The following is a 22,835-nucleotide window of genomic DNA, read 5'->3' on the forward strand; positions in this document are numbered from 1 at the left end:
ATATTATGTAATAAAGCAGTATACGATTTTTATTTACAGTATATTTTTAAATTACCGTGTAAAAGAAAAAACCCGAACATGCAAATTAAATTTAAAAATATGTAACTGATATATCTCACAACTTCCAAAATATTCTTCAATAAATATTGCCAAGGGCTAAATTGTATGAAGAAAAATATATAAAAAAAAAATGTTAAGCTTGTAGATTATTTTTTATAAAAACTAGCACTTTATAACAATTTATGTTTTTTTCAAGATAAAGAATTCGAAATATGTTAAATAAAAATTATTTTAACTTGTCTAGTTAATAAAAATTATTTCTGATGTGAAATTGTAAAAACAAAACAAGTTTTTTTTTTATTTTGGTATATTAAAAGTACTATAATTTAGTTGAAATGTTAAAACAATACAGTATACATTTGTAAGAAAAAAAAAACAATACGAAACAAAGAATAATTCTCTTCACTCTATTGAACTGTTTTAGTAATGAATAAATTTTTCGTTTATTTAACTTGAACGCAAAGTAGGTACGTTTAAAAACGATCGCCATTAGGATCGAAGTATTGTTGTATTGAAAAAAAAAAAAATACCTTTAATATAATCTCGAGTGATGAGTAATACAACGACCATATATTATGATTGCGGCTATGCGAATAAAAGTCTTAGGGTTCGAGCGTACGATATGTGTGGACCGGCTGTATCGTCTGACGACGGGGGCGGTTCTCACGATGCGTACTCGAAACAGACGCAAACCACTCCATCGTGTGTGATTCTACTGCAGTAGGGGGTGCACATCGTATCATATTTCAGTTATGTCAAGTCGAAAATCGCACAACGTCCGTAGATTTTTCTGGACGACTCGTGTATTTCGTATAACAATATCATGTAGGCATTATTATTAATACACCCATCCATATAACAGTATATAGAGATCGTCTGTGATCCACGTATACATCAATGATCGGCCGCGCGCACTGACAGGAATAACTTATATAGGTACATAATATATATATTACCATTTACCAGCCGTATATATAGTGCAGCATTAATAGTGGCAGCAGTAGTGTTGTATATGTATATTCATATTTATATACATATATATAGAGTTGCTTCCGGTTCAAAGTTTTGACAAATAACAGCGGATTTTTATTTGCCGCTTGATATCCGCGCACCGGTATTGGGCGGGGATGGGTGGACGGCCGTGGCTTTTGGTTAGTGGCGTGCTTGCCGCGTAGTCGTGAAGATGGATGACCGGGTGGGGGGTGGGGGGCGGAGAGGGGAAGGGTCGGTTTGCGAGTGGTAGCGGCGGCCTTTTATAACATTTGTCTTTGTTCGTTACAAACGACTGATTTCTTATTGCTAGCCGCGGAACCACGTGGTTTAGGGGCAGTGGGGTCGGAACAGAGCCGCAAACGACGTGAGGGGTGTTCGAGTGGAGGAAAGTGGTCTCCGAGACGTCGCCGGGAAGTGGTGGAGAGCTGAGGGTGAGAAACAGTTTTCCCCGAGAACGATGTCGGGTTCAGACGGGATATCGTTTTCTTTTTTTTTTTTCATTTTTCTCTCTCTTCTCGTGCTTGGCGCGAGAAAAACAGACTGCCGCGAAAAAAAAAGCAAAATAGTATATATATATATACATATATACAACATTCATTTATATAACTTTACAATGTTCTTACACCCTCCCTTCACTTTTCTGTTCCGGTTTGTTTTTAAACCGAGTTAATATTGTTTTGAAACTGAGCGTGAATTAAACTGGAAAAATCGTCTTGAACGCAAACGTCAAACTACTGTGCTGTGATGGTACACACCACCAGTCGCCAGTTGTGGTAGCAATAGTAGTGGCATTCGTATAGTATTAGTAGTAGTATAGTAGTTTAGAAGTAGTAAGCAACTCCATCGCGTTTCGGTGTAATTAAAAAACAATTGATATCATCATTTTAAATTTCTTCACGTCGACCAAGCGCACGACCAACTCCTTGCCACCCTTTATGGCTATAAGATTATTATGGCAAAAAAATTCAAACGAACCGAAATAATGTTATGCCCAAACACGTATACGAGACGTGATCTGTGTGTTTCTGATATTATATTTTATAGCAAATATTTTACCGAGTAGTTTTTGGATAATTAAATGTTGCCCGGAATGACGATGCATTCATATATGGACGAACACGAATTTCCTCCCAAATCTAGGTAGATAACATGTTTTGACTCGAATTCCCTCCTGATGTTTTCATAGGCAATTTGAGTATACCTAAAAAGCCTACTCGAATTACCTTCCATAGCATACGTAGATTATTATAACGATTTCCGTAAGGTCCAAAAATATTAACTACCTAGTTGCTTTTGCCAGCTTAAGCACATTAATTGTGATTTCATTTTTTTCCTTCATTATTTATTGTTATATTAGCCGGCATAAACATAATTATTAACTATTATATTCACTTTTATTACTTATTATTATTGCCGTGTTGTTATATTTAATACAATATTTACAATTTTTTATAGGTTAACCTAATTTTTTTGACAATGAAACATTTAATTATTTATCATTGTTATAGGTATTCATATAAACATTTGCGTAGTATTATAGTCCTATATTGAATTTATATTATTATCACACTTCCACAAATGTATTATAAAATTTAGCATTGACTTATCTTTCAATTTATTTAATTAATTATTTTTTTTTATAGTTTAAAGGTGTACTTTCATCTTTTAGGATTAACCATTGTGTGTTTGTTCATAATTGTTTTAATTAAAAAAAAAAAATGTTTGAGATTCATACCAGAAATTGATTATTTATATTTATTGGATATCTATTGGATTCCAGTACGAGATGGTCACAACCTAAAATAAGAGGCAATTCAAGTGTGAAGTGAATGTTAGTTTTGGTTCTGGTAAGTATCCGGTTCTTATATCTGTTACTTTCAGTTATAGGCTTGACCTAACCTCACCTATACAACATTTACACGCACAAACCTTGTTTTTCTCTAGCCCCGTCTGACCGGATGACAATGTGACGGTTGTCCTTGCGCTTCCAATGAACTTTTGGTTCCGGTTTACCAGTGGACCGGCACCGCAACCTTATAGTACCACCCTCCATGGCCGCGCTACCCGGGCCCTCGATGTCTGCCTCGTCCAATATGTACGGTGGGATCCGCACGTCCAAGTATCCGGTCTGAAATGCAAAAATGTTATGTTTACTTGCATTACGTGCCAGTTTATTTCACGTGTAAAAACAGTTTGTAAGAAAATAAAAATATACAAATTGTGTGCAATATAATATGGATATCACATTATAATATTATATCAAATCGATTCGCTAAAATTGGATTTTCGAGAGCGGTTTTACAAAAGCTTTACTCGTCGTACCCGTGCGGCCACACGCACCGTATACATAATAATAGTAATACCTATGCGTACATAAGTTGTATATTATAAGGACTTAGGACGGTAGTGCTCTCGCCCGCCAACATATTGTATTTCGATACACCGCGGGTTAGGTACGTAATGCGCGTCTATGTAATTTATTATGCATTATCAATTATACCATTAAACTATTAAAAAACAATATTGACTTTACACGGTTTGAATAAAATATACAAGCATTAGTTGTAATATATTGTATTCCCGTTACAAGTATAATTTTACATTAAAACCCAACCACGAGGTTCAATTTCGCGGCCCTGTACACGCAATGAAATTATACAGACATTAACTATTCGTGCCGTATATAACGTAATTTTGTAGTTTTGTATTATATGATTAAAGATAATATTATGGCGTATAAGCAAACGCGCACACGGGGGGGGAGGGGGCGTGCTAGGGCTCTTGAGGGCGCTTAAGAAGTTTCAAATAAGCACTTATATGGTTTGGGTTTTAAATTTTTGTTTAAAAATTTGTTGAGATATTTATGCTCACTTGCTTTGAAAATATAAATATTTGTATAACAAATTTGCGTTATTAAATCGAAAATGTAATCAATTACATGACAATACTATTATTTAATAAATGTAAGCATTTTTTATTGGTTTGTAATTAAACCATTATTTATTTATATGTTCCATTAATTCAGCGAAATTTATTTTTTAAACTAAATGAGCACGTAGCACATGAGGGTGGTATGTATGTCGTATGTGGACATATAATTTAATTTGGCACTCCTAAACCGCGTCCGTTCTATCAAAAACCTTAGCGGTTGTCGTGTGTTTGTCATGTTTATTTTTTTAAAACAAAATCTTTGTGTTCTTGACATTAGGTATATTACGCTCAGACTATCTCAGTGTCTCGGCGCATTATCAGCTTTTTAAATGGAATTAACTTTTATACAAATTGGATCACGTAGGTAGTAACATTGTTGCAAATAAGATTCTTATCGTTATAATTACGGTCGAAAATTCGTCATTCCTGACATAATTGACGATATTTTTTGTCTTCATACAAAATTAAAAATTGTGATTTACGGATTTTCTAACTGCTCTAATTATCATATTGACGTGTATTACATTTTAGCGTTTTTTGTATAATAATCGATTGAGTCGTGCCGCCAAGTAAATTATCACATGATTTACCCAACTATTATAATAAAAATGTTTGCATAATATTATTATTGGCTTTTAAGTAGATTAGTTGGGATTAAAATAAAAGTTAACGAATGAATGATTATAAAAATTAAATAATGAAAATTCTATATTATCAATTCACAAGGAGTAAAGGTATGCGAGTTATTCTATGCGTTTATGGAACCTTCGAACAGGGGTACGATTTGAGTAATAAAGCTTTAGAAGGAGTTACCAGATAATGCTTTTAATTGACTTAACCTAAATTTCGCAATGGTTTAGTTTGAATGGACTTATAAGGGGAGTTGTTTGTTTGAAACTTGTAGATATTAAAAAAGTTTCCTAAAATAAAATTGTTTGATTGGTATAATATTTTTATTCATTCAATTAAGTAGTATAAAATTAAAAGACATTACAAAATGTATTGTTATTTATTCTAAAAACGTGATAATACAATGATTGTCATAATGTAGCTCTAAAATATTAAATTAATTTATATTTATATTAGTATAATATATATTTTTTATTTTTAGAAGAAAATATACAATCTATGTCTTAGACATAATGAGTATATGTGCGATAAGAGGGAAACAAATAAAAAAAAAATTACATAATTTGGGGAAAGGAGCCACCCACTGATGACACTTTCGACATATTTTAAGATTTAATAAATTATTTCGTGGTATTTTTCAAACATTATAATTTAAATAATAATTGTTCAGGAAAAATAAACACAATTATACCTACATTTTGTTCTTCGAATCATTAGGCAACTCTGAGAATTATGATTTATGACGGCTTTATGTAAATAACAATGTTTTGCATGTTTGTATATTTTCAATATACGGTGAAACATAATTTCACAAGCCGTCGCTCAAGTTAAATCCAAAATGTAATATTGCATACATTTTGGTGGAAATAATATTTGGCATCGAAACGTTTATTGATTACCAATAACGTCAAAAATTCAACGAAAAAATGAAAAAAACGATAGAACAAAATATGTCGGTGATTAAAAATATGATATTATGATTACGCCAGAGTACGTATATATTATATTATATTCGCATAATGAATAATAGGTGGATTGCTGTACACATACAATTTTATAGTGTCTACTAAATTTGAATATAAATACTTGGTAAACATGTACGAAGTATTTTTTAAATACTGTAAATGATTAGCTTCGATCGCCCAAAGTAACAACAATAATCAATTGTGTACCAAAACGGTTCCACGACAAAATATCCCGGTCAAAATATCCCCGACCAAATATCCCTAAACCAAAATATCCCCGCAAAAATATTCCATGACAAAATATCCCGCATAAAAATATCCCCGACAAAATAATATAATATAATAACTGTTGCGATTAGAAGTAATAATCGAACTTTATCTAATCTAGTATTATTCGTTATTTTGATAATGGTATTATAGTGTGTCATTTTATATCATTACCTACAGTGCGTGTCGTGAGCATTTAACAGTATTAAATCAAATTATTTAACTAACACTTTTTATATAATTAAAAAAATGCTAGAATTTATCAAAAGCCAAACAGGCAATAATTTACTAATATTTGAAGAATATTTATTCAGTATACACCGAAAGAGTGAAGAAAAAATAATTTGGCGTTGCACTGAGTATAAAAGAAAAAATTGTTTGACAAGATGTTGTACAACCACAGACGACGAATCAGGTTTGTTGATTTATGATTAAATTTTAGGACGCGGATATAATAATATATAAGAACTGTCGATACCATTGATCTTATAATATATGTATAATATGTTACGGTTTTATCAGATTTTTAAGTAATATACAATTGATGACAATATTGTAAAACGAATACTGCTCGTACGATTATTCTCAATAGGCCTGGACATAATAATATTATACCTAACCTAACGCTCATGTGGGTTCCCGGACATTCGGGCATCATTGGTAACGAACTAGCTGACCAACAGGCTAAAATTGCCACCTCAAACTCGGGAGTAACAGTATTACCAGGGCTAACATACGATGACTTAAAATCCCATATTAGTGAGATGTCCAACGACAAATGGCTTCGGGTATGGAAGCAACAAACTACCAAACTGAACACAATTAAAAGTTCCATCAACCGATGGATTAACAGTTCTTTAAAAAGGAAAGAAGAAATAATATTAAACCGCCTGCGCATCGGACATACTAGACTTATCCACGGATACTTAATGGCCAATGAAGAAGCTCCTTTATGTGATGCTTGTGGTTTAAGATTGTCCGTGAAACACATAATTACGGAATGTTTCAAGTACGAACAAGATAGACAAAAGATCGGAATCGACGCGACACTCGGCTCCGCACTGGGACCAGAATCCGAGGACAACAACAAGATAATACACTTCCTAAAATCAACTAATTTATATAACTCAATCTAAATATTATGTTCTTTTTTTTTCCACAGTTTATAGTTATTAGAATACGATAGCATAATGAACCCCTATTGTTATTAACTTTTGTGCCACCATAGCTGTAACTAATGGCCACAGATGCCGGGTTGTTTATAAGATCAATAAAAAAAAAAAAAAAAATATTATATTGTCATATATTGTCACAATTATTATTAATATTTTTGTAGGGGAATTCCTTGGTAAGAGAGTAGATCATGAACACGCTCCAGATGCAGCCGGATTAGAATCAAAGAAGGTAATAGAACGAATAAAAAAAGCTAGTGATCCTAATCAGACAACAAGAAATATTATAAGCGAGGCATTTTCTCAGTCATCTATGCCAATTGCAGCTAGGTTACCTTCAACTGTTGCGCTGAGTCGAACAATTCAACGTTCTCGAAATCGAAATAATGTACTTCCGCCCAATCCTGTGACTGTTGATTCTTTAGTAATACCTAGCGAATACATATTAACCTTAAGTAATTTACCTTTTTTGTAATATGACAGTAAAAATAATGACAATTTGGCATATTAATAACAGAATATTGATATTCACAACAAGTGAAAATTTAAATATAATATAGCTCTTGCTTTTGTACCTGTTGATAATGTTATTTCTGCATTTGAAGAACTAATTAACTCCAACTACTACGTAGATAATGAAGAAGAATTACGAACAGTTGTTGATTATTTTGAGGACACGTGGATTGGGAGACCAACACGTGATGGTAGGCGAAGAGCGCCTACTTTTCCAATTAAAATATGGAATATGTTTGATGCTGTAACGGAAGGCTCTCCCAGGACAAATAATGCAGTAGAAGGATGGCGCAGAGCGTTTAATTCTGCACTGACAGATAACCATGTAACAGTGTGAAAGTTCATAAATATGTTAAAGCAAGAACAAGGTCTGCAGGAGGCCAAAATGGAGCAGCAAACAGCTGGTGCATCTCAACAAAAAAAAGTCGAAAGTATAAAAATTTGGACGAGCGGTTAATTGCTGTTGTAAAACGATATGACGACACTAGTAACAATAAATATTTAAAATCAATAGCACATAACTTAGTATTATAATAAGTAATAAGTATAATAATTTTTTGACGGAAAACATACTATTTTAATATATTTTTAAAAATGTCTTAATTCATTTTTTGTATTCAATAAATGTATTAATATCTATGTAACTTGTATAAAAAGGTTTAAATTTCTAATTAATTAATTAGGTACGTGGGATATTTTGACGTCTCACCACCAAAAACTGTTCTTAAAGTTAAAAACTGAAGCATTTTTACTGCTTTTAAAGGTGCAATCAACCACCCCCCAAAAAAAACATACATCACTATAAGATCATTGTATTCACCACTTTGCAAAGAATCCAAAATTATTTGATCGGTAACAATTAATAACATAAAAAATATATGTACCTATCTATACCTATATTCTTACCTATCATGTTTAACGGGACACCGCACGTATATTTTGTGAAAAGCGTTCTATCTTCATGGATATTATAGGTAATTTTATATTTTGTGAACATGATGTGTTGATTTTCAGAGTTTGAACAAAGGTGAAATCTATTTTTAAGGACTGCACATCATATATTATATACATTTTAATAACTCAGAAACTATACTCGTTTGAATTTTAATTTAGATACGTACGTTTTTTCAAACTAATGCCATAATGAAAATTCGAGTAAATTCATTAATAAAGGAAAACATGGGGTGAGCAAACTTGGTGTATCACTCTGTATATTATATAAATCTTTTAAGCGCCGTGCGCCAACTATTATTTTTTGATGGAAATCGGTTAATCAGAAGTGAAAGCTGGGCCGACACCTCACAGTCTATATGGAAGGCGAAAGAAAAGGAAACGATACAATTTAAAAGGAAAGAAAAAAAAAACAACCGAGGAAAAATAATACGTGACCTGAAATTGCGGCCGTTGGCAAATGACGCGAGAAATAAGGATACGGTGAGTGGGCAAGTTTTTGGAAACGCTGTATTTTTCTTCGTCACCCCCTACACGTCACCACCCTCCGCCACGAGACATGCCTGCGTCCGCCGCACCGATACTGAGGTGGGTGCTTGTATTTTATTTATTTATTTATTTTCATTTTGCGCGAGAAATCTCTTACCTGCGCAACTTTTAATGGACGTCGGTAATGAACGCGACAGTGGGTAAAGTTGTGTGTTGGATTTCACGGCCGGAGCAGTGAGCAGTGGCATAGGTCCGGACAAGGTGGTAGGAGTGGGTGGACGCTTGCTCGGACTGGAGGGTGGTACAGGAGAGTTTGTTCGACAACCGAGAACGAGGTAAAAACAAAAAGAGACATTTTTTTACTTTCCAATGGACGACTCGTGAGATACATAGCTTTACAACAGCTATATTATACACGTCTACGGGCCGATATAGTAATTGGCGAAGTATAGAGTGCGAAAAGGAAGAAGAAAAAAAGTTCGAATGTTTCGACGGTTATTTTTTTATTATTTAATTTTAATTTTAATTTTTTTACGAAAGATTTTTAAAGACGGATTTACGAGGTTATGGGAATAAATGTATGGGCGATTTTTTTTTTATCGTCCATCAATATAAACGTTCGGACGACTACAATCAAGTTATGAATTATTCGCAGCTTTCAAAACAATAAAATTGTACTTCAATAGTTTTCCGAGCATGGTAGAAAAAATTAATCGTTTAACGACACTTATATACGGACGTATTATATTATATATGTAGGTAGACAAGGACAAAAAAAAAACGCATAAAACTTTTGTGTTTTTCTGTAGTGTTCTTTAACTCTTCAATTATTTTTTCCCCTTCTAATAAATACTTAATTTTAAACTCCAATGTTTTTTCGATTTTTATCAGAGTATTAAGTTCAAATACCAATACTGAATACCGTATATAAATTATAAACTAGTTTTTTTCTGTATAAATTTAATTATTGCGAGCAATTTTTGATGTTGGATATATTTGTAAACATATAAATTATTGTCATAACATAAAGTTAGTAAAATATATATATATATATATTAGGGTGGTCCTTATTTTTTAAACTTAATTATACTTGGTCCGTACCAGCTAGATTTATTAAGTCACATTAGAAATTGATTTGGGTAAAATTTGGAACACGTTACTCAACCCCTTCTGGTGCCGATTTAGGGTTGAAAAATGGCAAAAGAGGGTAGTTTAATTGTTTTTCAAATTTATTAAAAAACTATAGTACTTAGCATAAAAATGTATAGAAACTTAATTATAAAGCGTAACTATGTCTATAAAAAGTAATAAAACAAAATTTTTCGTAAATTCATTATTTTCCAAGAAAAATATTAAAAGACAAAATACAAAAAAAAATTTTAATAATAATAATAATAATATTTATACTCATAATTGATATGGTTTACTCATCGTTTCGCGGTTGTGATTAGGATACTTTCTACGATAATCTTGAACTGTCTGTAAAACATTTTGAAATTTAATATTAGCTTAAATAGTTATTGAAAAAATGTATTTACTTGCAACAAAAACTGCTTTTGTTCTTCATTTTTGGTAATTTTCGAATTGAATTCTTCCATCAGCTTAACATGGCGTTCAGCGGTATCGTTAACGACTTTTAATGATCCAAATATTTCTTTTCCTTTTTTATACTCTTCATTTTCTTCCCAGTATATTGGATCCAGTGATAAAAAATTAGTCTGAATATTAAATCTATTAAACAATTTTATTGATTTATTTGTAATTAAATCAACTGGTAAATCTTGGCGTATGAAATTAGGGATGTCTTCAATTTTCAATAAATGCTTTTTATTAACTTCTCCTACTTGTTCATAATCTTCAAGCTCATTCGTTAACATTTTAATTGCCATTCTTCTTTTTTGTTCAATGGTAACACGGTTGTCAAAAATAGAAAATGTCACACATTCATCACTAAGGTACCATAAATGGTTTATAAATTTCTTTAATGCGGTTTCAGCTATTTTTTTGTCGTCGTTTTTATAACTGTATAATTTTTTTATAAAAAGTATATCATTAATAGGAGCCTTTATTGCGTTTGTAGCAGTGAACCACACTTCAGCATAACATTTTATAATGAAACAACTAATTTTTTTAAGTGACATTTCTTCTGTAGAAGTTAATTTAAATTGATTTTTAAATAATAAAATTTTTAATGAATAAATACCCTTGGCCATCCATCGTGCCAAATGATAAGCCCCAGGTTGCCGAAAATTAACATTTCCCTTAAGTTTTCCTCCGAGAAATATTACAATAAGTTGCAAAAACTCTTTGTAGTCATCACGAGGGAAACAATCTTGAAGTCTTTTTTCTGCAAAATCTAATATTTCATCGCGAACGTTATTTAATATATCGAAAGTCATAGAATCATCAGTCCACACCGAGTATTCGTTTTTATTAATATTTTTCCAATTATTAACAAATCTCTTAAAAAGTGGTATATCTGGGCCAGATGATGGTGCAAATTTAGCTTCAATAAATACTGCTTGTAATATTATTTCGAAAATATGGTGGCGGCAAGCTATAAATAATACATTTTTTCCTAATTTTTGCTCTAATAGAACGCAAGCACCATTTAATCTACCAGAGTTGGAAGCTGTAGTATCAAACACAAACCCTTGTATTTTTTCTAATAATCCCCAGCTTTCTAATTCATCATATACTGCCGAACATATTTCATTGCCCGTGCCACTTGAAAGGTGAGGAACCCCCAAAAGCTGTTCAGTTTTTAGGGACGTTATAACAACGGGAAGTCTATCACACTTTTCTTTTCCAACTAAAGTAGGCAGAATCTTAGAGTCCCAATGTACAATACCATAATTTAAATTTAGATCAATAAACTTAGATTTTATGTTACTTGTGTTGTTTTTTCGAAATATTTTTCGGGCATTTCTTATTGACGTTCGGTTTACTGCAAAATCATTTGTATCTAATGCTACTGCTTCAATGCATGCTGTTATTAAATGAACAGCGTCTCTATCGCTTATTTTACATTTGTCAAGACATGCTGAAAGGCGAGGTGTCAAAATATCTCTTCTTGCTCGTTTTTTAACTGGAGTACTTGAAGACGGAATATTTAATTCAATTTCAGGTTCTTCAATTATTGTCTCTTCAAACTCAGATGTGTCAGAATCAAATTCATTCAAAATATTTGCTAAAACAAAAATAATTTATATTTATAAATAAAATATAATCTAAAATGTAAGTAGTTATGATTTTAAACAAATAGTGATTACCAGTTTTTAAATATCCAGAATTTTGTTGTATATCTTTTCTTTTATATTCTGCGTCTATCCGTGTGGCTTTTCGTTGTTCCTTTTCAGCTAATTTTACATCTCTACCAAGCATACATCCAACACGTCCTTTTTGTCGTTGTAATAATAAAAATTCTTTGTCTTCATCAATTTTAATTGTGTTCATTGCATTTGAATGTGCGATGTCAAATAAATCATCCAATGTTTCTTCAAATTGTTTTTCTCTCAGTCGATATAAATTTCCAATTTTAGTTTTATTTTTTTCTAAACTGCGTAAGTCTTCATACAACTTTTTCAACTTTTTTGCACAATTATCACGATCTTGATTTGGAATTCGTGCCTTCTTCCAGTATATTAAACATTCGTCAATAGTTAGCAAGGCACTCGAGTTCAAATTTAAATGTACATTTCGCATATTGTAGTATAAAACACTTAAACAGTTTCGTTTTGAAGGCAATTTACTACCTGTAATTTGATTATTCATAGTACCGACTAGAAAAATTTTATTTCGTGACATTTTAAACATTAAACACTACCATAGAACAATGCTCTCGTGAGACAGTCGAACCGTAATGGCGTAAGGATTAAATACGTTAGTATTAAACGTCTATCTACGAATAATCAGTATATTATTATTATCTGAAAATAAATTCATATATACGATAATAATTGAAATATAAATAATATCAACAATTGTAGATTATATTTTATTGAAATATCGGCCAGTGAACCGTAATCTATTTATAATCAACGATAATAAGTATCTTTATGACGGTATGATTATATAATAATTGAAAAAATCGATTTTGTCAAAAAAACATTTTATTTTTGTTTTATTTATATTTTTCTTAGAAAATAATGAATTTACAAAAAATTTCGTTTTATTACTTTTTATAGACATAGTTACGCTCTATAATTAAGATTCCATACATTTTTATGCTAGGTGCTATAGTTTTTATAATAAATTTGAAAAACAATTAAACTACCCTCTTCGGCCATTTTCAACCCTAAATCGGCACCTGAAAGGGTTGAGTAATACCTTCCAAATTTTACCCAAATTACTTTCTCATGTAACTTAACAAATCCAGTGGGTACGGATTAAAATATATTTAATAAAATATATCACCTATGTATATAAGGACCACCCTAATATATATATTTATATTGTAAAGGTATTATTATATTAGGACGCTATTTATTTATTCTCTGATCAATATAATATTATGTAGAATACTATTTACTGCAATGAGTTTTTAAAATTTGAATTATACGTGTAAATAATATTAACATATGATCTAACTAAAATTAAATCGTAATTATTGATCTCCCTAACTTCAAGTTTCTAAATATTTATTTTAGGAAACAAATATTTACAATCAACAATGCTTAGAAAGTTGCAAAGGCATAAGGCACATGTAGAGTGAGTGCCATATTGGCCAGGCGTATTTGGCATTGTAAGTACTACAGAAAACCTTACAATTTATCTTAGAAAGATGGATGAAGCTCCATTCCTCTTGGGCGAAATCAGACTGATCACATGCATAACATTATAAACAAATATAAATTTGAATCGCAACAAAATAATAATATTATATAGATATAACAAAAAAAAAAAAAACAAAAATAATAATGAATAATACATTTCACGTCTAACAACTAAATATAGAATAAAATAAAAATGAATAATTCCACTAAAATCTGATATGCAATCATCCCAATGAAGTTCTTTCAAGACAGCATCTCGCCGGTGGATGAAGTAATATTTATTCTACTCACAGATATTTGAGATTACAATCCATACAAATAATATTATATACAACTATGGCCTGTGATCCTATACAAACTATATTTTATTTGTGATAATGGTTTATTATCAGTGTGCAATTCATCTAATTGTCGGGAACATCAATTCCAAGCACGAAAAAAAAAAAATAATACAAAAACTATAGGTATATGTTTTTATTTATATTTGTTTGTAAACCTTATATCCGTATATCTTATCATCATTAACTAAAACAATACAAAACACTACGAAGTATGAATAAGTACATCGACATTTTGTTAATCAGTAGGTGTATCGTTCATGTGCATTTTATAACCGTTTGGCCGTTTAGGCACTACGTCCTAAATCAGACATTTTTAAAAAGTATTTTCAATGAAACAATACATTGAATTGTAATATTATTAAAAAAACGAAAGTATGAAGACGCCATGATTTTTGTTATAGTTATTATATTACATCGGTGTATAGTTATTGCTTATTTGACGTTTTCAGCCGCACCTTCACTAGGTAACATAATAATAAGGTTAATTTATGTCATATATTATTCATCATTACTATATTGAACTATTAATATTATAATATTATTTAACGTTGGCGGTTTTAAAACACGACAAATAAAACAGGGAGCATATATTTTATACGTCATATTAAACTAATTGGTCGTGTACGTTTTTAATAAGCCACCGTGGAACGAGTTGATCTTGCGGGCGTGCTCGAACACAAACAACAAGTCCGTGGTGGTGGTCTTAACCCCTAAAACCGTTATAATACCTACCTTTATGTTCCTCGAGTTGCGTTTCATACACAAACAAATCCCCACTTATCACCCACGTGCTACATTCGTCTTTCTGCCGGACAATTTACTCGCGGGACGTTTTCAAAAATGTCTGTCCACCGCCACTAATACCGCACCGTATACCGCCAAACCACCACGACCACCAACTATATACAACCTCCATTACTATCGCCACCACAACCCCACCCGTATCAGTCCAACCCATCCGCCCCACCGCACTTCAAGCCCAATTTGTATTAGACCCCCCGCACGTTATACCGGACAGGCGACAGCGTATTAACCTGCGTCCCTCTCGTATTGTAACGTCACCACAGAACAGCCGTTTAAGTGATAAATCTTATGCCTATAATATATATTATAATCCTTCGAAATGTCACTACTTGAAACTGTTTACCCACTGCCGCAACACACAACACGATATTTTTTATTTAGACATACTATTTGTTAAATTTATAGCATTATACATTGTATAAATAATGAAATATTCAAATATTCAAATATCTATAAGTTAACGAAACTTGACTATGTTTGTTCTAACATACAACGACAATTTACCAAATGGTACAATAGAAATTTATAGTTGATTTGTTTTTTAAAATTCTTATTGTAAAAATTAAATATATAATGAACTATAACAATAATTAAATCACATTTTTCGTTAGTAATTTTCAATCCAAAACATTACACAGAAAACCGTACACAATCGTGTGATTTTTAATGTCATATTTTTCACAATTCATTGTTTGTTAAAAAAAACGAACGGAATCGTTTTCCTTAAAAAAAGTTAAGTGTATACGCAATTGAGCAACAATTGGTTTGCCCGTTTCAAATGTCCTCTATCTTTGTATAAAACATTTAAGGTGCATAATTTTAATAGGTTTACCAAACCTGAATGTTATCTGATTTGAATGTGCTAATTTAATATCACGATGTCTACTTATTATTATAATTTAAATTGTAAAACTACACATATTTAACATTGAAGAGGGTACAAACAATAATACTTATTAGATACCAACAATCTTATAATAAATTGGAATTATATATTATGAATCTATTTTACAGGTAAATTATATTATTATTAGTTTTTTATATTTATATACCTAGTGTTTTTATGAGATATTAATTTATAAAATGGATATGGTTTAATCCAGAAATATTATTAGTGTAAGTAATACATAATTAATGGTATATAATTTATCTATTTAGTTGTTAAGAAATTAATATTATGTTATTAGTTGAGGAAAAATATCACTCCTACTCTTCAACCGAAGGTCAATAAAATCCAAAATCACCAAAGTAAACTTTTATTTTAGTTTAGAAAAGTATATCGTTTCTAGTCGACGCGTGTGTGTCGTTGAACAATTTCTTTTAATTATTTTGATAAAGTTTTGACTTCTTAGATGGTTGAAATGTGGTTATAAGGACGTGGCAAGAAACAGTTCGACGAGGGTTAAACATTATGAAAGGAAACTGAGCATTCGAACAAAGGTAACTTTTGGAAGAAAAGCTTTTGAAAAAAAAAACTAACACATAAACATTATATAGATATAGACGTAAATATATAATATTATCAAGTCGTCAGTTCTAACGTCAATAACATATTATTTCACGTTTCATTATAGTTTTCACCAATATTATTTCGGTTTGATGGAACGCGTTAAGTAAGGATCCAATAATGCATCGTATTAAAAAATGTGCTTTGTTAAGGATCTTTTAGGATGCGCATAGCTATATAGCCTATAACAAATATATTTAATTCATATTACCTATCAATACTTACATAATATAAATTCAAAAGTAACACTGTCTGTCTGTTACGTTTTTATGGCTAAACCACTGAACCAATTTTGATGAAATTGAATTCTGAGAACTCTTAAGGGGGTGAAACTAAATAACCATTTTAATGCGATTGAAAGTCAACTACGTAGATAGATATTTTAAATTTGGAGAGGGCGTTGATTTTATATTGTAGACATCATTAAAAAGGGTTTTTTAGAAATTTCCTTATTTCGAACTGATAAGGGGGTGGGAAGGGGTGCACAATTTGTATGGTCAATAATATTTTTACTGTCAAGTTATTTGAAACTTGATAATAATGTTCTTCAACAGTATTAATGCAATTAACTTAGCTTAAACTAGCTTCCTTACTGATCATAAAAAAAACTGCAAGACTATACTGATACACGAGTGAAGTTGAGGAAAATAGCTAATACTTATGTATAATGTATTTTGTATATTATATGTATATATATATACATATTAATTCAATATTAAAATAGGTATGAATATATATTTTGTGAGAATTTTTGAATACGAAGCTCTCGTGTTTATTGTAGAACATCTCCAGGATATAAGTGTTTAAACGGCATAACTAGTTTTGCGCTTATATTAACTTTACAAAACTTTTGGTAAAATATGTTAAAATTATTGCATTTTTGTATGTAAATCAGCAGAAAAAGAAACATAATTTGTATGTGAACTCAAATTATTGTTTCAGAGGTTTATGGTGCCAAATATAATTATAAAAGTTATTGTTATCCTTTGGATTAAACATAAAATAATACTTATGTTATATTTATAAGGATTTTTCATACGATTCAAGCCAAAAAGTTAAAAATAATTATAAATATAACGACATTTTCTGAAATATTTTAGCCGTGTTAAGAATTAAGATCATAAAATCGGTTAATCATAAAATATCTGTATGGGCTGTCTTTTTAACGTTATTTTCTATTATAATATTTGGTTAAACAAAAAGACAATTTAATTTTTTGAAAATTCGCCCCCTAATTTTAATTGATAATAGTGATACACATCGACTTATAGTGTTCTACCTTTAAGCCGAAAAGAAATTTAACTTTATAGAGAAGATAGCAGCTATTAGGGATATTATTTTCAAAACTCTCCGATAGTCAATATATAAATCGTGCATTTAAAAACTATGATAAAACCGTGAAATTTAAACCAAATCGTGACACATTTTGGGATCACCTAACCAAATTTTAAATCATAATACTAACTATTTGGCGCCGAGATGAGCGAATAGTGAACGCAAAAACAAGTGATAGAGATATGGAAATTTTTAACTTAGCAGATTCTTTTTTGTTAACTAATTACATACATATATAAATTTTCTTCAAACCTGTAGTATCATCGGTTGCGTATTTATTTGGCACATGTAACTTCCAGTATCATTTTTCTGAACATTGAACACATGCAATTTCCAAGTATTGTGTCCATTGTGGGTGACCGTCAGCCTGTGATTGTGAGCAATCAAGTTCGTGTGGATAGCTAAAATTGCTTTAGAATCCGATTTTATCCAAGCTACCTATATATTAAAATGTAAAAAAAAACAACTTCATAATTATTTTATCCTGCAGCAGAAATGTGATGTATTAGAAGATCACCATATTTCAAATATATGTATTTTGCGTGTCAGTCGTTTGTATAGAGCAGTAGAATTAATCTTTGTATGTGGTTTCGTAAAAATACGACTAAAAAAATATAATATTGCCGTTGATAATTATATTAAAGAATTTTTGTTAGGTGCCTAGTCAATGTAAAAAAAAATTTAATCGAAAAATCTCGAAAAGGAATAACTGAAAAATAAACTCATCCGCATCAAGGTAAAACGCGACGACAAGATAAGCGCAAGCAGATATTCTTGAGTTTAGGAGCGCTTTATATACGTATACAATAGTGTAATAAAGTTATAAGCTCTGATGAAAACCCGGAAAGACGAGACACACTGGGCGCGTCCCTTATTATTGCGGGTCTGCGAACGCGGTACGTGACCTCCGCGAAAAGAAATAAATAATATGTTGTTAAATAAAATAACATATCGGGAAAAAATATCTTCGGTGGTATGGACGATGGACGACCACAAGGATAGAAGGGCGCGTGACGTTTTTAAGTTGATCCGAGATCGAGGGTCTATGATATTATTATTATTATTATATAATATTATTCGGCGCCGCCCGATAATAATGTTATTACAACGAACCACGCGTATAAAACACGCTGCAGACAAAGAACCCAATCAAGCGCCAATACACGCCAATTCTCCTTTCCATCGGAGGATGCTGTTCACACACACACACACACACACACACACAGACACAGACACAGACACACACAGACACACACAGACACACACACGCACACACACATACACACACACACACACACACACACACACACACACACACACACACACACACACACATACACACACACATACACACACACTTATACATCGGGTACCTTGGGGTTTTTATTATTGGATTTGTTAAGATCGCCCACGGAGTTTTCCCCTAGTTGCGTGGAGGACGCGCGTGGTTGACAGTTGAACCGGAATTCGGCACGCAACTTATTCGATCGAATCCCGGAGCACAACCGGTGTATATAATATTATTATTATTGTTAATATTATTGTTATTATTATCATTATTATTGTTATTATTATTATCATTATTATTGTTATTATTATTATTATTATTGTTGTTATCATTATTATTATTACGTTCTATAATCATGCGGTGTGGTTGAAAACAATGAGAGCTTCACTCGATATCGGCCAGTGACAGACAGAAACACTATGATCAACCCCATGTGTAGAAATCTGGTAAAGATTAGTCCCGAAAGATGGGAAATTTTAAAGTATCTACCTACTTAAGTATTCACTCGAAGAACCATTGGTTACAATAATTTCATGACAGATTATATTTTTAAGAAAAAATACGTTCAGTAAGTATTATACAATAATATACATATAATACGTATACACATATATCAATAAATCAATATTTGTATTGTATAGTTCTGTAGTGTCACTTTGGTTTTTCTAAAGTATTTTTTTTTTTAGAATAGTTTTAAAATAATAGCAGATGGGTTCCGTTCACACAATCAGTTCATGGAAAATAAGGAATTTTGTGTGTATCTATTTATATTATATTTATATATTATATTATAATACCGTTGGAACGATCCGACTTTTTGTCCAAACAAGCCTATATATTCAATTATAAGTATTCTATACATATTATATTGAGACGCATCCACCTCCCGATCTGTGTCGACAGCACATGCGCATCTCGTCCGGAATGCTTTTATATGGAATTTCCATTAGAAAGTTTAATTAACACACATTCGTCCATGGCAGCACATAAATGCGCAGCATTATTACAAACGTTTAGACAGAAAAACAGCGATTCCGAGTGTACGAAAATAATATATTAGTATTGTCACATATATTATTATCATCCTACATAAGACTATGTTATATTTCCAAATACATTGACGAAATTATTTAATAATTATTTAGTTATTCTATCCATTAAACTATTGTATCAATCTAAGTTATAATTTTTTACTAACGTTCATGACATAAGTCTTGAAACTATGTGTAGTACACAAACGCAGAACACAAAGTGGCCAGCATAATATTTTATGTCGCACAGTTATAGAACGAGTGAGTGAAAATTATGGAGATGAATAAAGGTAATCAAATGAAGAGTGACAACAGCTTTTAATCGATGTATTATACTTTATCTAAACTATTATATTATCAAGTAACTTCATCTGATCCAATTATAATATAATTATCATTAAAAATAAAAACCGTTCTCAAATTTGTATTCACGGTTAATGTTTCTGAGTACGAAATATAAGATATTTAGTATCGTTCTTACGTCGAATGCAGTTGAACAATAAAAAGGAAGCTCAAAATACAAAAAAGCATTTGTCTACTTTTAGTCCGACGAAACAATTGAGTGAAATTGTTTGTAAAATGATTTTCATAGAAACGGTAAGATGTGGACCAATCATGTAAGGTTAACCGACACTATAGAACTTAGTACTTACATTGTTATTTGTGGTCAAATCCATAGAGCTATAGAAGAAAAACGAAGAAATCATTACTACAGTATATCTATTAAAAAATGCAATACGAAAAAACAATGACTCCAAGTTAAATATTATTTGCTTAAATATTAAACAATATAGGTACTCTGATTGTGAAAAACAACAAGAAAATCTCTTGTTTTTTTTTTTTTAAGAACACTATAAATAATTATTTTCTCCTCAATTAATCTTATCGTGCTCTGGCCGGTTTCGGCACTTGTTCTAAAATATTTTTCAGATTTTTGTATATCATTAGTCAATATCAAAAGTCATTTTTAGAGCAGCTGTCAATAAAAATATCGGCAATTGTTTTGGGCATTTTTCGCGATGAAATGAGACGGAAAATTGGCGGAAAACACGCTCTAACACCTACCGCACGTGGCGCCGACGGTCGTCGGGGCGGGCATTTCTTCTTTAACCCAAACGCTTACGCACGACGACGGTTACTTGTAAGAATTAGATTGTTATAAGTAAAAATGTGTTGTTTACACTGCAGACAGAACCACTGCTACCGTCGATATTCAAGAAAGTTTTTATTTTAGATTCAGAATGGAGCGATGAATGTAATGATTTTCCAGTAATGGGTATTTATTTTTATTTTTGTTTTTGTGTCTGTAATCATCTTTGAGGCAGTAAAAATACTTCAATTTTCTACTGTTTAATATTTATAGGAATAAAGCATTTTAAATTTTTATTAGTTTTTCTTCTATAAATATCAATAAAACATTTTTTTGCTGGATAAAAAATCTTTAAAATTTAATACAAGGTTCTTCATAAGTTTTTATAATAGCAGCTTAAAAATATTAAAGATTTTTAGACACGATTTTTTTAATAAACATTTAAAGTTAAAATGTAGACAAAATTCATCAAATTCCCGAAAGTTTGCAAATTATATTATAGCTAGATACCTGATTAAAAATTAATAATTTTTAATTTGTATAGGTATGGTTGAAAATTAAAAAAAAAGATTTCCCACAAGTAGTTTATGCTGTAACCAACAAATCTAAAAAATATTAATTAATCACAGGTTTTTTTTTATACATTATTTTAAGTTCAAAATTGGAGGAAATTAGATTTTTAAACGAAGAATATTTTAGTTATTATTTAAAAATATTATGCGTGTGTACTTGAAACTTTTAAAGCATATTATTATTTTTTTTACACACAATGATAAAATAAATAAATAATTTGGGCAGCAATAATATCATATATTTCTTAGTAATATATGCTGACAGACCAACTCCGATCAGAATCGTTTTTCGTTATAATTTAATTCAAATTTAACATATACATTACAGTGACACACACAACACCTAATGTACAGCAATTTGGTAAATATACGCCTAAATTTTTATTGTTTTATTAATTTTATCTATTTTATTTTATTTGTCGGGGTTTATTGCCACGGGGTGGCTAATTATAACTTTATAAAATAATTTTCATGGTCCTGATTAAGTCGACACAATAAATATACCGAAAATACATTATCCATTGGATACAGTTTGTTATTGCTTATTGATCGATTATTTATTACCTTGTACTTTCCCAAATTGTTCACCGTGCACGTAAAGTATATGTCTCGGCCTTGGGTCACCGTCCAATTTTCCAGTGGCGCATAAAATTCAGGCATTATTTCGTCTGGTTCGTGCATTTGACCTGCAACATAATATACACCATTTACTCATTACACGTCTCATTAAACTTGCTTACGAACATTTATTGGACATAAAATATGATGTACCTACGAATAGAAATAAAAATCTATTCGTATAAATAATCCATGCGGTTTCATTATTTTATGATCAAATAAAAAAAGTAGAATTTTTAAACCAAACGCAATCCAATGTGCAATGAGACAACATCATTTATTTAGACTTATTAATCATTAGTTGTCAATACACATGTTACTAAATAAAATTATACATCCGGTTGACTACCGATATTTTAATACATAATCCACATGTTATTATTCAATTATGGTTGCTCATAATAAATTATTAGTTTTTTTTTATCGATGAATGTTTTCAATTATGATATGACCATTAAGGAACCTGTGTTTATAATGTTAATACAAAGTAAATCACTCCGTAA

The 22,835-nt window shown here is 30.9% G+C and overlaps 1 protein-coding gene across 3 annotated transcripts in view; it reads right to left on the minus strand.

Moving 5' to 3' along the window:
• LOC132942980 (lachesin-like) overlaps nucleotides 1-22,835 on the minus strand; it is a 150,089-nt gene that overhangs the window by 14,573 nt on the left and 112,681 nt on the right. For all 3 annotated transcript variants that reach the window (XM_061011722.1, XM_061011720.1, XM_061011721.1), the window contains 3 exons: nucleotides 22,279-22,400; nucleotides 17,986-18,171; nucleotides 2,983-3,181 (listed from right to left, as the gene is read on the minus strand). In XM_061011722.1, coding sequence (XP_060867705.1) covers nucleotides 2,983-3,181; nucleotides 17,986-18,171; nucleotides 22,279-22,400 — 507 coding nt within the window. The remainder of the gene's footprint in view (nucleotides 1-2,982; nucleotides 3,182-17,985; nucleotides 18,172-22,278; nucleotides 22,401-22,835) is intronic.

This window comes from Metopolophium dirhodum, chromosome 4, assembly GCF_019925205.1.
Source record: "Metopolophium dirhodum isolate CAU chromosome 4, ASM1992520v1, whole genome shotgun sequence".
In the NCBI taxonomy this organism is placed as follows: Eukaryota; Metazoa; Arthropoda; class Insecta; order Hemiptera; family Aphididae; genus Metopolophium; species Metopolophium dirhodum.